Consider the following 17,929-nt stretch of genomic DNA (forward strand, 5'->3'; position numbering starts at 1 on the left):
AGAACATGGTTATGATTCACATCCCCAAAGCCAGATAAACTCTGGTAAACCAATAAAAAGTTTTAAAACTGATTAAAACACAAGCTGAGGACAAGGTGCTTGATGGTGATAGGATATCTCATTCAAGAGATCCTCACCAAAAAAAGTAAAAGGAAGTCAGAATTAAGTGAGAGACGATAGTGAACAAGAAAGAGCACTAAATGTTTAATAGTGGCAGAAGAGACATGGACAAATTATAAAGTTTGAGAAATCCTATGAAGTTCTTAAATAAAAAGCCTGTGAAAAATAAGTTTCTAACTATTTTGCCAACATAATAACCAAAACATTACTTCTAATATCAGGTGAGAGTGGATAGTTCCCCAAACCTTCCTCCTTCCTTATACACCTGCTTTACGTCTCTAACTCATGCCTTCTTTCTAAAAGCCAACTCTTTCAAACAGGAAATGCATTTGTGTTCCCTGGCCTTAAGTGGATCATTGTATTTCTAAGAGTAGTGGTGACCTAGAAAGGCCTATTGGGCATGAAAAATGGGGAACCACTTAACATATGTTCTGGTAACCTTCTATCTTAGGGTCCTATTCATACTAATAATGGGTACCATTTTGAAGGATTCTCAATGTTTTGAGAACCATACCAAAGAGTTATCTTTTCTTATGTGTTTCATCACGATCAAATAGCCATCTTACAGCTAAAATCAAAAACTCAGAGAAAATAAGTAGCCTATCCAAAGTTCCACAGCTGGGAGGGTAGCAGAGAAGAGACTGAAATCCAGTTGGTCCAATTCTAAACCTTCCATCACATGGCACTGCCTTTCTACATTGCAAACATGAGCGATGCAATGGACAGTAAATTCCAAAGAAGAGGCACACACTGGCTGGTATGCACTACTGCTGGCTTGAAGGGTTTCTCAGAGCAGCAAGTTTTCCTAGACTTTGGCCATCTGTTAGCTGAAAATATCATGTCTGAATGATTTTTTGACAGCCCGACATCAACTCTGGCATCTTTATACCAGCAGAACATCCTTGTACTCAAACTACTACTGAGAATAAAATTGTTTTAAAATGAGTAAAAAGCTATAAATACACTAAATTGGAATTTAACCAAAATTAAGTTCTAAGTTCTCTGGCAGAAATTTTCAAAAGCATTAGACATATCAAACTTTACAAAAAAACCCCACACAATTACTAAAAGCAACATTCAAAAGAATTCAGTAACAACTATGCATTTAATCACCCTACACACGCAACTATGAATCAATTTAATATTTAACATGCATTTTAATTAGTAAGCCCCCTTTTTTTTTTTTTTTTTTTTTTTTTACCTGTACTGTTTTTAACTGTTGGGTCTGTAACACAGAGGGCTGAGTTGTAGTATTAATCAGTTGACTTCCTGGGGTCAATGCTGAGACACCAATGACAGGTTTCACCTCTGGCCTCCCTCCAATGGTAACTACTTTAATTTGCTGCGGTGGTAACTTAGCATCTCCTGACTGGGCCTGAGTTGTAACTTTCTGAGCCTGGGGTTGGCTATGGGGTAGTGCTAAAACAATTGGTGAACCAGACTTGCCCAAAGTTGTTAAAATTAACTTCTGTCCATCTGGTTTAAGGGTCTGATTGCCAAGTTTAAGATCAGATGTCTGTGATACTTTGTTTAAAATAATCTGATTGGCTGATATAGTCACAGGAGTCTGAGCACCAAGTTTTTGAAGGCCACTTGGAAAAGCTGGTTTCACTGTGGTATTACAATCTGCTTTAGTAATTGTGGTATTCACTGCAACTTGGTTAGTGTGGTTACTGTACACTGTTATTGGTTCCGTGGAAATGGGCGTGGCTGTAGAGTCACCAGTAGAATTTATGTTGACAATTTCTTCCAGTTCTGTCTCCATGGGAATTGGGGATGAAACAATAACAGCCTCAATACTATCATCATCCACTAAAGTTATACCAGTGTCCATTATCTCCTCTGGAAGCAAACTATTCACCTCAGCTGGCACCACCTCCATGATCGTTCTCCTGCTAGAAAGTTGATCAGGCACTGCAATAAAATTTGAAAAATGAATAAATTACTAGGTTTCAAAACAGATTTAAGAGAAGAAAAAAAATTGTTCAAGAAAAATGCAAATGACAAAACAAAAATTTTTACTGATGTATAACTGAATGAAGGACATTCCTGATGCATATTTGGGTTAAACCATTTTAACAAATCCTCAACCTTCAAGAATCTGAAATATAAGTCATATGGGACACAAAACTAGAAGCAAACATTCTCATTCGCCATGTCTCAACCCAAAAGTATACTGCATTCAGGCAACACTAAGTCACATAATTACAGGAAACTCCTTTCCAGTTCCTGCTCATAAATAAAACCTTTTAATCTTTGACATGTCTGATCATCTTACTTCTTCCCAGTTATGGGTTGTTTTTTTTTTCCTACTGACAGACTTGAAAACTGCTGATTTGCACAAGGAAATAAAGATTTAAATATAAACAGATCTTAGAAAATATATTCAAATCTCCAGTGAGCGAGGTCCTAAAATGAGGTTACTATACCATTTATAAAAATCCATTAAGGACTCAAATTAATGTTAAAGGAGTTTCTAGAGTAATCCATCTCAGCAACTGTAGGTCAAATGGCTTATCTGGCCCAAGTTTGATCAATTAGCTTCATACTAAAGAAACCTTTATTTGGAAAGAAGATTCTCAAATCCTCCTCAGCCATTCAAAATGTCACAAAGGGAACCATTTAAGAGGTATACAGCTAGTCCCCATAAAGAAAAAAAAAATGGTAATAATAAAGCAGATTACGAACAAATCAGAACTGCGATGCTTTCAGCCAAAGGTCATGCAGAACTTCCAATAAAGGAGTCAGTACCATTATCTTCACATATTAAAGAGTTCATCATATTTATGACTGACTAAATAAGTTATCTGCCCAGAGAATATCTAAGATCCACAGGAACCTAATCAGTATTTCTTTCTTTTCCCTTTTTTTAAAAAAATATAAACATGCAATACCCATTCCAAGATTAAGAGTAACAGACATGAACAGCAAATTATAATTATTAGCATTGACAAATACTACTACTGCCAAAATTAATCTTCATTATTGAGCACTTACTATCTACCAATGATGGCATAATTTAATCTATCCTGACAACTCTAATATGGTATCATTATCACCCCCATTTTACAGATGAGGAAACTTAGAAAGGTTAAACTATTTGCCCAAGGTCACACAGCTAGCCAGTAAATGGTAGAGCCAGAACTCAAACTCAAATATGTTTTATGATACAAAGTTCGTAATTTTAATCACAAAATTTACTGCCTTAAATTTTTACCACTGGTATTTTTAAATGGAGAAAAAAAATAAGTCTACTCCTTTACAGTCAACCTCCTACCCCAAAATCGTACTCTACACAACCACTGGTCTGTTCTATCACTTCACTAGGTTAGTGTTGCCTTTTTGCCCATTCTAGAACTTCATATAAATGGAATCATATATTACGTACTCATGACATAAAGGAATATACAGTATAAGCCTTTTCCCTCAGTATGTTTTTTAAGATTTATCTTTATTCTTACACTTATTAGCAGCTTAGTTCCTTTTCATTGCTGAGTAACATTCCATTGGATGAATCTACCAAAAGTTGTTTATCCATTCATCTGTGGATGGACATTTGGACTGTTTCCACTTTGGGACTATTATGAATAATACTGTTATGAACATTCAAGTTTTTTATGGATAGATATTTTCATTTCTTCTGAATAAATACCTAGAAGTGGACTTGCTAGGTCATAAGGTAAGTTTATTTTTAACTTTGCATGAAACTGCCAAACTATTTCCCAACTCAGCTGTACCATTTTGTACACCCACCAGCGATGCATGAGGCTCCCAGCTGCTCCACATCCTCACCAACAATTGGTTTTGTCGGTCTTTTTAACTTTAGCCATTCTAGTGGGTGTGAAGTGGTATCTCACTGTGGTTTTAATTTGCAATTCCCAGATGACTAAAGACTTGAGCATCTTTTCATATGTTATCTATTTGTATATCTTCTTTTAAAAAGTGCCTGTGTTAAAGCCTTTTGCCAAATTTTTAAAATATTGGGTTTTTTATCTTCTTATTGAGTTGGATGACTTCTTTATATGTATTGCAAAATCATCAGTCACAGTAACTTGTAGCTCAGAGGAATCACTAGGGTTTCCAAAGTATGAGCACTTCTCTAGATGCCGCTCTTCCTAATCAGGAGAATCCCCTCTGGCACTTACAGAACAGGGCATTTACAGACAGGCTCGTTAAAACATCAACACCAATTATACCTTCAGCAATGGAAGCCACAATAACAGTACACAACAATAAATGGCCCCACCCACAGTGCCACATTAGCTTCCCTTCCCTACCGCAGACCTTGCCCAAGCCCCGTCAGTTGTCTCTGAACATTCCATCCCCCATAGAACAAGGTAGGATGATGACTTGGGTGTCAGTATCCAACACAACCATAAAAGTTTGACTCCCTCTTCTCCCTGAAGTTCCTCCAGCACATTTAGACAGATGGGTGTGGCCTCTGGTCTCCCTTCAGGATAGGGAGACCTCAGCCCAACCCTTATTCATCTTTCTCCTTAAAACACCTTAAGTCAAGGTGTAAGAGGAGAGGTCACCCCACGGAAGGAGACAGTGGTCGGACAGTGCATTTACTTTCAGTTTCAAGCCCCCACACTTGCAGCTCAACCAAACAAACTTCTAGTGTTTTCGATCCACCCAGATCCTCATTTCTAACATCATTTTCTCAGCTCTGGGGACTCCTTGACTGAGCAGCTACAGCCCCGCCGCCCTTCTGCTAGGGCCATGGAGTTGAGTGTACAACAGCCAAGGTAACCATTCAGGCTACCTCTCAGCTCAGCCCCTAAATATTCATTAAGAGGTAGAACACTGAAGGGCTCCTACTTCCCTTGCCTCTGCCACACTTGCCCACCACTTGGGTGAGAGCATTCGCTACCAGATGCCAGAGAGTCTTTCGCTATCCCCTAGCCCAGCCCTCAAGACCTCATCCTTTCTCTTTCAAAAAGCCATGTCTCTGTCAGCACTCCATTCTTATGGCTAAAATTGTCAAGTACTGGGAGGGGGCTGAGATTTTAGACTCTCCTTGCAAGCTAACAAAGTAGCCTGTCACTGTTTCGTGGATACTGGCAGACAACATAGTAGGCCTAGGTCAGAGACACAGGACTTACTGCTCCAAGCACAGCAAGGAACATAAGTATCATGTGTGTATCAGTTCCCCTGTTACCCCCAAGTCCTACAGGGCAGGTGTGGAGAGGAGCCCAGGTAGACACTGTGCAGGCAGCAGGCTTGCATCACAACTGAGGGACCCTGAGCTTAACGAACCTGAATCATTTATAACCTGAAGCACACCTGCCCTTTGTCCAAAGGGAGATATTATCTTTATTATACTAGACAATAAGCAAATCTGCCCTTTGCAACAGCAGGAGTCACTATCATCCAAGGCTTTATGCTATACAAACATCCTGGAAAGAATTGTTTAAAATGGCTGTCACACTACTGAGCCTGCGCTCTAAAGCCTGCAAGCCACAACTACTGAAGCCTGTGCTCCTAGAGCCTGTGCTCCGCAATGAGAGAAGCCACCCCAATAAGAAGCCCGCGCACTGCAGCGAAGAGTAGCCCCCGCTCGCCACAACTAGAGAAAGCCCGTATGCAGCAACAAAGACCCAACGCACCCAAAAAATAAATAAATAAAAATTTTTTAAAAATAAAAAAAAGTAAATAAAAGGGCTGTCACCGCCTCACTTGTAAGAAGTACAGAAACGCAAAGACCCAGGGAGAACTGTTTCCCAAAAGTATACCTCTCTACTTATTTATTTTAGCAATGTTTTTTGTACTTCAAGTGTATAGGTCTTCTTTCTATATATATTTTGGTAAATTTATCCCTAAGTGTTTCACGTTTTTTGATGCATTGTAAGTGGTCTTTTTTTTCCCCCATTTTCCAACTGTTTGTTGCTAGTATACAGAGATTCAACTGATTATTTTATATTGTCCATGTATCTAACAACTTAGCTAAACTCACTAAATCTCGATGTACAGCCCTTAGGATTTTTTAGAAAGATAATCCATGGTGTCTGAGAATAAGATCTGTATTTCTTCCTTTCCCATCTGCATGTCTTTTGTTTCTTTTCCTTACCTTACCACACTGGCTAGGACCTGAAATAAAATGTTGAATAAAAAGTGGTAAGAGCAGACATCTTTACCTTGTTCCCAAACTTACCCTTAGCTGTAGGTTTTTCATAAATTCCCTCTATTGGGTTGAGGAAGCTAACTTATAGTACCAGTTTGTAGTTCTTTTTTCAATCATAATCATAAATGGATATCTAATCATATGTTTTTTTCTACAACTAGTGAGATAATCATATGGCTTTCCTCTTTTAGTCTGTGAGTTATACTGATTTTTTATTAAGCCAATTCTGCATTCCTGAAATAAACTCTACTCAAAATTATATAAAATTGCATAAAATCATATTTTGTACATATTGCCAAATTCTACTGGCTAATATTTTGTTAAGCAATTTTGTCTATACTCATGAGGGCTACTGGTCTGTAGTTTTTTTGTAGTGGCTCTCTGGGGATAATGCTAGTCTAATAAAATGAGTTGGGAGGTCTTCACTCCTCTTCAATTTTCAGGAAGAGTCTGCACGGAATTGTTACAATTTCTTCCTAGAATGTTTGTTAGAATTCACCAGTAAAGCCATCTAGACATAAAGCTTTCTTGTGAGGTTTTTAACTATAAATTCAATTTCTTGAATAGGTGTAGGGTTATTCGGGTTATCTCTTTCTTTCTGAGTGACCTTTGCTATTTGATAGTTTGTATCTTTTAAGGAATTTGTCTATTCCTCTAAGTTGCCAAATTTATTAGCATAAAGTTATACAAAATATTCTTTTATTTTAATGTCTGTAGAGATGGCAACTCTTAGATCCTCATTTCGGTAGTTTCTGTCTTTTCTCCTTTTTTTCTCTGATCAGTCTAGTTGGAGATTTTTCAATTTTATTGATCTTTTCAAGAACGATTTTGGCTTCATTGATTTTTCCCAACAGTTTGTCCATTTTTTATTTAACTATTACCTTTATCTCCTTCCTTCTGCTTACTTTAGATTTAATTTGTTTTTTTCTAGAAACTTCAGATGGAAGCACAGATCAGGATTCGACAAACCATAGCCTATAGACCAAATTAAGCCCACAGTCTGTTTATGTATTTCTCTGCAGCTAAGAATGATTTTTACATTTGTAAATAGTTGGGCGAGAGGGAGTATATGTATGTGTGTGTGTCTATATATATATATATATATAGACACACACACATATATATACACTGTGTGTGTGTGTGTCTATATATATATATATATATATATATATATATATATATATATATATAGACACACACACACACACAAACTACCCTACAAAGCCTAAAATATTTGCCATCTGGCCCTTTATAGAGAAAATCTGTCAACACTTGGTTTAGATCATTGATTTTAAACCTTTGATATTTGATAGTTTGTATCGTTTAAGATATTTGTCTATTCCTCTCAGTTGCCAAATTTATAACCATAAAGATTTTAAACCTTCTTTTCTAAAATAAACATTTAATGTTAAAAATTCCCCCAATGCTGCTTTAACTGCATTCTACTAATCTCAATATGTTTTTATTATCATTCGCTTCAAATGTTTCCTAATAGTCCTTGTGATTTCATCTTTGATACACGGAAAATAAAGAAGTGTGCTATTTAATTCCCAAACATTTGGGGATTTTCTACCTTTTATTATTGATTTCTAATTTGCTCCTATTATTGTCAGAGACTGTAATACTCTACCATTTCCATCATGCGTAGATGGAATTTAGAGACTAGTTTAAGGCTCAGTGTATGGTCCATCTTGTTGAACACTGCACGCGCACCTGAAGAGAACATGTATTCTGTGGTTGCTGAGGGTAGCACCTATAAAAGTCAATTAGGTCAAGTTGGTTGATAGTGTTGTTCAGATCTTCCACAGTCTTTCTTTTTCCTTTTCTATCAATTATTGAGAAAGGCTGTTAAAATTCCCAAATACGATTGTGGCTTTGTCATTTTCTCCTCTTCTATGCATTTTTGCTTCTTCATATATTTTAAAGCTCTGTTATTAGGCAGAACATGTCTTCCTATTTGTCCTATTAAAAGAGACTAGGGGCTATAGAACTAGGAGTCTCCCTTGGAAGTAGGAGTAAAGTTCAAACTTCTAACAAGAAAAGGTCTGATTCGTTTGGCCAGTCTCTAAGCAGTATGGGCTGTGCAGAGTTCAGGAGCCAGCACACCTCACAGGCCACTGAGCAGACTGTGATAACTGCTTTATGATTAGACATCCATATCTGTTTCAATCAGGGTCACATGCAGGGCATGGTGGCCTATGCTAAAAGAAACTCTCAAAAGGAGCTTGTGGGCATGGCAGGAAAGGGTTTGGCCATCTAGTTACATGAATCATCACTCTAATTTTATCCCTTAGGAATGGGAGATATGTACTAGCACATGCAACGTCATCATCTCCGTGTTGAGGACCACTCCAAGAAAAGAGAGGATCTTCACAAGCCAATGGGACTGAGGAGCTTTAGTTTACCTCATCTGTATGGAAGGTTACCTTTCAAGGTACGGAGAGAAAAGAATATTGAACATACAATGCATTCTCCATGCCTCCAATATTTCTGCTCATAAAATAAAGTTCTAAAAGTCTTAGTTTTTAACTTGTTTATGTTTTCTATCAGCATTTAATTAATATGTATTGCTTCCCAACTTTGTGGAGGGAAATTAACCAAAGCCCTTGCCCAGACAGACCTCAGAAATCAACAGAAGAGTGGCATGATCACAGCTGTACTTTGGGAGGATTAACTTCATCTCAGTATTTTATTGGACTGGAGGCAGGGAAACCAGTTAGAAGGCTATTACAGTAATTAGTTCAAGACAGAGATAAATGGAGGGACGGATTTAGGGCAGTACAAGAAATGAGTTAAATATAATATAAAAAATAATATAAGATAGAAATGATAAATGCTCTACGCTTTCATATTTTTAAATGGTTTCTTAGAGAATATTACCAGTGCTGAAACACTGTTCTTTCCCTTAGTTACAGGTGGAGGACAACCTGATAAACAACTGTTTTCATTCTTGCACATACTAATAGAAAATGGCGATGACCTATCATCATATTATAGGTGAGTAATTGGTCAGATGTTGGGACAGAAACATTTGAATGTTTAAGAATTACACTTTTGTACCTAGAGCTTACCACCAGCACTATCTGGTTAACTATACTACTTGGATTTTAGCTTTCATTTCTAAGACCAAACATCAACAACTCAAAAACTAGGTACAGAACTACATTTCTCAAACTAAGCTGGGAGCAGTGAACTGTAAAACATGAGTTCTGAAGAAATTTTGAGAAGTTCATATTTTCATTTCAATAATATATATTTTTTAAAAGTACATTCTGGATCACCTTGATAACCACCTCATATCTACCATCAATGGTACCAGAATTAGAGTGGGCATAGAAGGGTCTTATAAGGTAAATGATATATTTATGCCAAGTGAAAGCCAAACCACCTAACCAGTGATTTAAGGAGGAAAGCTCTGCGGCATTCAAACTCTGCGGCATTCAAACACAGAAAAGTAGTGTAGGAGTTGAGTTATCATAGGATAGACAGCATACAGAAAACTGCACACCTAGCCAAGGCCCACAATAGTATATTCACTATGCAAAGAAAGATTTCATTTCAGCAAAACAACATCATCCATCACCCTAAATTTAATTGGTTTTACAGGCTTTATAGTTTTGTTCATATTTCATTTATAAATTTACTTTTCTTTTATACTTCCATAAAAGCAATAAACATAAGGCATTTATATACATCTAAAAATTAAATATTTTAATAAAATAAAACTATTTAGGCCAACACTGAGGATCCACAATATTTTTTTTCCCTTTAAAGGGGGATTGTATATTATTCATGCTCAAGATTAACCTGGTGGAAAAAACATGGGGATTCAAATCAGAAAGATCTGCTTCCAAATCCTGACTCTCCTAGTTGCTTATCATGTAACCCTAAGCAATAATCTCTCTAAGTCCTAGTTTACTCGCAGGGTTACTGTGAAGACAGTTATGCGGTACACGAAAGCTCAAATGAAAATTCTTCTCTTCTTTCTCTATCTAAATTAGCTTCTCCTGATTTCTCCCTTTTTTAAAAATTTTATTTACTTACTTACTTACTTTATTTATTTATTTATTTATTGGCAGCTCCGCGTGGCATCTCAGTTCCCTGATCAGGGATTGAACCTGGGCGCTGGACAGTGACAGCATGGAGTCCCAACCACTGGACCGCCAGGGAATTCCCTCTCCACAGAACTTTTAATCTGTCATATATCATGCAGATTACACCTTCACAATGTCTCCTTCCCACTGTAACCAAGAGTTTCCAAATCTCCAAAGCTCGGAGCCAACTACGTATTTTTACCTTTATCTCCTCTCACCTGCAATACCTCCTACAGAAAAAGCTACAGGACTTATCTCCCTCAAGTGCATCTCTGAGGCTGTCACTCTCCTACTCAAAAATTTTTTGTAAGTCTCAAGGCCTTCTGTATTAAGGTCCTACCCAACCTATTCTTCCAACTTTACCTCCACCAGTTCCTAAAGTGAAAGTTTCCTGAGGCAAAGATACTGAGGTATCGCCCATCCCTAGCATAGTATGTGACACATAATAGATACCCAATAGTAATATTTGAAAAAAGTAATAGGAATCTGTAATGCTCCTCTCCACCAAAAAAGATGACCGACTACCTCCACTGGCATAACTCTTCATTTCTTTCTAACACACTTCTAATTATTAATTGTTTTAACCCCAATAATCTAAAAGCTGGTCTTGAAAGACAATCACAAGGAATCACAAAAAGACAATAGCACTCGGTGATTAAAAAAAAAAAAAAAGCCAGTGAAAAAGCATTAAATCTCCCTCTTTATTTTAATTATTTTAAAAATTCTTAGTTTTACTACTAACTTAGCAGCTGGGTTGGCATGGACCAAATAACTGCAACATAAAAGTTATAAGAAAAAACAACAACAACAAAAACAACCAAATTCCTACTGGATAAAACGAGAATATCAGGAAAAAAATGATTTAGAAAATTCATTAACTAAAACCTCTGAGTACCTCTCAGTTATTTCCCCTAAAAATTTTTTTTGGTCTCTTATTCTTCTAGTGAATGAATTTGGACACTCAAATGTCCAAGCTATACACACAAATACTTCCTCTCTGAATAAAACACTCAATGAATAATATTGTATGATATACTATGACATCATCTCTTTGTAGGAAACTTGGATAAGGAAAATCACTGCTAATCATAAACATTACCAGGGGACATTTCTTAAACATTCACCTCTCTGTTCACTCATATATTCAACCTTCCAGTGACCCAACCTTCCACTACAAAAGCTGGAAAAAAACAGAGGGCCCCAAATTAATGTATAAAAATTTGATTCACATGTAACTTTTCAGTAACACTACTGTTGGGGATCTGCAGCACAATCTAAAACATACATGAATCTTTAGGGAACCTAACAAAATGAGACAATGGCTGTCACAGAGTCAGTCAACCCAATTCTCCAGCTCTTTAAACAAAGGGCTAACAAGTCCAGCATGTAAAATAAAAGAGGTCTCAATTCATCTTTAACCAACTTAAAATTTGACTCGTATCAAGTGCGAGCATCAAGCCATCACAACTTCCTTCTTAACAATGAAGGTAAAACTTGTGAACCAAAATAGAGCGCCCAGAGCTGCACTTCACTTGGATCATAAAATCTACTGTGAAATTTTCCATAACTTTACTCTCTGAATTCACGAAATGGATGAGAGGCAGGGAAAAACATGGATATCAACCATGACTGACAGTATCTCAATTGTTATTTGCCAAATGGCAGGGCCCAAGGGGTCCTCTATAGATGACAGAGCCATAAAAGAAAACGACAACAGTTTTAATGATTACAAAACTGGTCCTTACGCTCAAAAAATGTGAACATCCACACCCCAACAAGTCACAGACTATGATCTAAGACACAGAGCTTAAATGCAGAATAAAATGTCAATGCTCTGCCTCCCTAAAGAAACATACAACCCCATAAACTGCTCAACATCATCAAACCAACACCCGCCAGAGTGGATATTTTAAATATTAAATCAGGTAATCATGATAACTGCTAGCGGTTCATCTAGGCCTCAGCAGCAGCCTTAGGTGTAAGAGCAAACTCAAGCCCTCTTAACACTCAAAGAATAATGTTGATGTCATTATGAGGCTACTGATTCTTCCCACTCTGAACTAGTCATTCCCTGACCCACAACGCAATTCTTCTCCCACCCACCCCCTCCCCCAAATAAAGAGAGCTCAAAACAGAGCAGCCCTCGGGTATCCCCTTCTCCTCTACCTCCGGCGGCTGCCGCTGTCTCCTCCCTCCGGCTCCGAGGTGGGGACTCCAGAAGGTCCCGGGCAATTCCGAGCCCGGGCGGTGCTTGTTTTGCCTGTGCACGGTAGCTCCGGCCAGCCTCTTCCTTCCCCAGTCTGCCCGAACTGGAGCGCTACAGGGATCCCGGGGGCCGAGGAGGGAGCCCGGGTGGCGACGCCGCCGCGGCCGCCGCCTCTGGTATGTCAGGGGCCGGGATTGTATTTCGAAAGATCCGCCATTTTCACCTCGTCATCACCATCACAGCTCAGCAGCTTCCCCGACAGCCGGAGCCCGGGCCGCCGCCGCCGCCGCCGCCAGTAACCTCCCCCTTCCTCCTCCTCCCCTCTCCGGCCCTCCCCTCCCCGGCCCTCCCCTCCGGAGAGGCGCACACCCACATATCCGGGGAAACCTCCCGCCGGCCCCGCCAACCTTCAAATGCTCAGGGAGATACTAATGCACACACAGCCCACGCTGAGACCTTTCACCCTGCCACGAAAGATGGTGCTCCGGCGGGCCCGGTAGCAACGCGAAAGCAAGTCGCGCTACCTGCGGGGCCCCACGTCCGGCACATTTTTGTTTTGAAGAGCAAAAAACATGCGGAAGGGGGCAGAAGGGCAATAAAGAGCCCAAACTCTTTCATTTTCAGGAAAGCAACTTGAGAGAGATGACGGAATGCCTTTTATTCACTGTGTCCCTCTCAGACACTAAAAACAGGATCAAGACCTTTAGTGTCATTCACCAGCTCTGACATTTTCCTCCACCGTCAGCACTACTTCTGACAGAACCGGCTACTTCCAACTGCACGTCCGACCTCTCTGATACATTTGTAAATTACAGGCATTGATTCCCATGCAGATACTGTGGTCAAAAGGTCTAATTTTCAAAATATATTTCTGAACTATTTTCCACTTAATTTCGTCTGATCATTTCTGTCCATAAACACTGTGACTTCCAGTTCGTTTGTCATTGGTTTAAGACGTCAGAGTGCCACTAGGTTTAAAATGTACTGAACCTATTCATGAGTGCACAATTTCTAAAATACAGAAAATATACCTCTAAGTTAAAATTCTTTGCCAAATGCTTTTAGAATCCAAGTCACCAAATTAAAAAAAAAATTTATTTGATACAGTTTATTTGATACTGTGAAAATAAGCAGCTTGCTTCAGAGCAAGACCCTAGAGTTACCGACCCAGCTCCACCAGCTCCTCTCATCATGCAGTGTAATAAACAACTAAAAGAGAATACACGCATATTTTAATCATCAAAGAAATATCAGGAAAACATAAGCTGCAAGGCTTCGGACGGGAACAGAATTTTTTTAAAAACACTAAGTTGACTACCTTTGTTAATTTCAGATTTGATAACCACCCATTGAAAAGGTGAATTCTATACCTACCATTCAACTACAGCATAAGCTCTAAAAGACCTGTCTGAAATGAGCAAATTGAATTTCAAGGTTTCGAACAGAGCCACTCTACTGCCTTTTTTAAAAGTTAGTTTAAGAAGAGAAAGGCAGAAGTTGAAAAAAGGCATTAAATTTCCTTACCTTGCTTGAATGACAACTCCATATAAAAGTCGGTAGCTTCAGGCTTAAACAAGTGCTATCTATCACCCAGCCCAGTCGCCGTTTCTATATGCAGCCTGCTAGACTCTGAGAGTATCAAGCCTTCCCAATTTCTTTATCTTTAAACTTTATTTCCCCACCGCCAGCCCTGTTCACCCCCACTCTGCTTGGTGTTTACCGTTGGTTGGCCAAGCTAAGTCCTGGCCCGCTCCCTTCCCCCGTGCACCTCGGGAACATTGTGACATTTGGCTGGTGGGCTTCGCGAGGAAAACGGACATACACGAAGAAGACACCATACAAAGGGGCATAGGAAGAACGGGGCGGCGGGCAGTAGGGAAAGGAGGAGCTGGTACAACATGACACAGCAGCAAAACCGGTTCCCAGAAACCCGGGGCCGACACGGAGGCTCCTCGGGCCGCGCAGTGTGCGTGTCAACAGCCGCGGGAGCCCTGCCTCCAGACTGCCGGGAAGAGCGGGCTGCCGGCCGAGCGCCGGCCCCGCTGGGTGACAGCCGCCCTCCCGAGTGCCAGCGGGAAGGAGCCGAGCCCGGAGGATCCTCCCTCCCCCTGCAGCCCGGGGATGCGGCGCGGCGGCCCCCAGACTGCAGGTTCCCGCTCTCCGCCACGACCCACTAGCCCGGGCTCCCGGAGGGGGCGGTCCGGCGCCCTCCGCCCGCGCCACCACCCGCAGCGCCCCCTTTTCCCGCTCTCCCGCCCAGAGGCCCCCACCCCGGGGGCTGACACTCACCAAAGCCGGCGGCGCCGCCGCCTCCTTCTCACGCCGCGCTCCCTGGGCTCCCCGCAGCCGCGGCGGCGGCGGCGCCTCCGAGACACAGACCCGGGTTTGTTCAAAATCACGCGCCCAGCGCCATTCCACCGCCGCATCCCATAATACGCTGGGCCCTCCCCTCCCGCGCGCCCCTCTCCGCCCGCCCCTCCACTCTGCCCGCCCCGCCTCCACGGCTTCCTTCGCCCCGCCCTTTCCGCGGCGCCTTGCCCCGCCCCTTGGCAACCCTAGCTAGCGTCATCCCGCAAGGCGGCCGCGAGTACGCTCCTGCTCCACGTGACTCCGAGTGTGCGCTCTGTCAAAGCTTTCGCACGGAATGTTCCATCCAGCTGAAGCTGGCAGGGGGAAGGCGGGGTCGCGCCCGAGCTTGGGAGGGACTGTGTTATCTTCTAGCTTTCCTTGTTAGGAAGTCTGTGCTGTAGGTGCGATTTCCAGCATCTTGCCGTTGTTTGATGTTCTTGGGTGGGGAAGTGATCAGTAATCACAAATGCCAAATCTCTGTTTTTTAGGCACTGATTTTGTGGGGGTCGCTAAAAAGCCCCTGGAAGACCACGCAGAGTTAAACTTATTTTGAAAGGGACTTTTTTTACGGTATACAGTCAAGACTAACACAATCAAAATTCTTTGTATTTGGTAACAATTTACTTTTATTTTTCCTGGTATTCTTTTTATAAGGTAAGAAAAGATACCCAAATTTGGAGTCGGATAAGCAGGCAGAGATTCAGTGAATAACTGCCCTGTGTGAGAAGACTACAGAGGAAACAATAGAAAATACAGAAGAGTATACACGTAGTATAAAATGGTGTGGTACAGTTTGTAATTGCTAGTGGAGCACGGAGGATGTGCAGGTCAACGTGAGAGACTGTAACCTGGGAACACGAAGGAGGAGGTGAGACATGCTGTAGTGGAAGCAACAATCACTTTGGAGTTAAGTAGTCTTAGTTTTAAATTCTGGCACCTCCACTAATTAGTGTATAACATTTATCAAGTTTCTTTTCCCATCTACAAAAGAAAAATAACATAGCTTTCCAAGATCCTGAGGATCATATAAAGTGAGAAGTGTCAAGCAGCTACACACAGTCTCTGCCTCAAATGTTAGTTCTATTTTACCATAATCAACAGCACCCCATACCTTCCACCTCAAACTCTATGGTTAGGATTTAGCAAGGCAAGTGGCATGAAATTAGCAAAGGCTTGGTAGTGGGAAGGTCTGGACCCTGTGCAAGGAATGTGAGAAACCTGAATGATATACAGGCTTTATTGAGGATCAGTAGGTGAGTCCAGTTTATGAGGAGCTTTGAGAGCTGGTATAAGAAAACATCCTGGTGGTGGGAATTCTCTGGTGGTCCAGTGGTTAGGCCTCTGCGCTTGCACCCCCAGGGGGGCCTGGGTTCCATCCCTACTCGGGGAACTAGGATCCCACAAGCCACCCGGCCAAAAAAATAAAGGAAGAAAGAAAAGAAAAGGGCCTTAGCAGTTAAAAAAAAAAAATCCTAGTGGTTAAATGATGGGTGGTCCTTGTGGGGCACCTTTGGAAGGAAGAAGAGAGTGAGATGGGGTACCCAAATCCGGCTGGAATCTAGGGAAACAAAGAATCACCCTCAGAAGGAGAAAATTTCTCAGTTTATTCCACAAGGCTAGCATAAACCGGTTACCAAAACCCAAGGCAAAGAGCACCAAAAAAAAAAAAAAAATAGGAAAATTCTTCTATTCTCACTATGACTTTGTTACAAAGACAAAATTGAGTATTAAGACATAAAATCCAGTAATATGGTAGTAAAAAGTATTCACACCATAACAAAGAATGGTGGCTTAACATTAAGAAATCTACTCATGACATTTATTAAATTAAAGGAGAAAAGCCAAATGATATTCTCTAGAGATGTACCATATAACATTCAACAGCCATTTCTGAATTTTAAAAATTTCTTAGTAAACTAGAAATAAAAGAACAGTTCCTTAATTGCATCAAGATAATCATCAAAAAACAACAGTAATATCATACATTAGAGTAAAATGGCAGAAGAACTCACGTTAAAATCACGGATCCAGGGACTAACCTGGTGGTTCCGTGGTAAAGACTCTGCCCTCCCAATGCAGGGGGCCCGGGTTCGATCACTGGTCAGGGAACTAGATCCCGCATGCCCCCGAGTGCCGCATAAGACCCGGTGCAGCCAAATAAATAAATAAATGAATATTCTTTTTAAAAAAATCAGGGACCCACAAGGATGCAGGGCTATAGCAGCTATTTAACATTTTTCAGGGCTTCCTAGCTAAATGCAATTAAATAAGAACATTTAAAAAAAGAGGTTGAAATAGTGGAAAGAAGAGACAAAATTATCCTTATTAAAAATAATCACAAAGAGCTCAGTGTTGTGGTTAATTGCTTGGCCTCTAGAGCCAGACTGCCTGGGTCCAAATTCTGGCCCTGCCACTTAATAGCTGTGTGAACCTAAGCAAGTTACTTTCCTCTTGCACCTCAGTTTCCTCATGTAAATTGGGAATAAAGTATCATCATAAGCTTGTTGTGAATATTAATGAGTAAAGCACTTTGAATAGTGCCTGGTATATGGTAAGAGCTCATGACTGAAAACTAATAATAATCTAAGCTACAATACAGTCTAAAATATAATGTAATTTTTTACTTTTTCAAGGAGAGCACTTTTAGCCCCTAAGAACCACTGCTGTTCAAACAAAACAGAATCTCTGTTTATATATGCATGACAGCTTTCCCAGATGAACTAAAAGCATTCATTCAGGAAGTATTTGTTGATCATCTACCAAATCCTAAGCACTGACAAGACACTGGGAATAAAGTGGTAAACAAGACAGAGCAGCTCTAACCAATGGAATGTTCCACCATGGTAGAACTGTTCTATATCCACACTGTCTGATACAGTAGCCGCTAGTCACCTGTGCCTGTCAAGCAACTGAAATGTGGCTAGTGTGGCTAAGGAACGAAATTTTCATTTCATTTCATCGTCATTAATTTAAATAGCCACATGTCGGGGCTTCCCTGGTGGCACAGCACAGTGGTTAAGAATCCACCTGCCAATG

The 17,929-nt window shown here is 40.5% G+C and overlaps 1 protein-coding gene across 6 annotated transcripts in view; it reads right to left on the reverse strand.

Moving 5' to 3' along the window:
• The window catches only part of LIN54 (lin-54 DREAM MuvB core complex component), a 65,317-nt gene extending 50,359 nt beyond the window's left edge, over positions 1 to 14,958 (reverse strand). The window contains exons 1-2 of one of the 6 annotated variants that reach the window (XM_061191539.1): positions 14,834 to 14,958; positions 1,982 to 2,034 (exon numbers count right to left, since the gene is read on the reverse strand). In XM_061191539.1, the coding sequence (XP_061047522.1) occupies positions 1,982 to 2,002 (21 nt within the window). In that variant the 5' untranslated portion in view covers positions 2,003 to 2,034; positions 14,834 to 14,958. Of the gene's footprint in view, positions 1 to 1,321; positions 2,035 to 10,296; positions 10,334 to 12,504; positions 12,837 to 14,833 lie in introns of those variants that run through there. The other 5 variants (XM_061191536.1, XM_061191538.1, XM_061191535.1 and 2 more) reach the window with 5 other exon arrangements.
• Between the last annotated feature and the right edge of the window lie 2,971 nt (positions 14,959 to 17,929).

The sequence above is a fragment of the Eubalaena glacialis genome, chromosome 5 (genome assembly GCF_028564815.1).
Source record: "Eubalaena glacialis isolate mEubGla1 chromosome 5, mEubGla1.1.hap2.+ XY, whole genome shotgun sequence".
Taxonomy (NCBI): Eukaryota; Metazoa; Chordata; class Mammalia; order Artiodactyla; family Balaenidae; genus Eubalaena; species Eubalaena glacialis.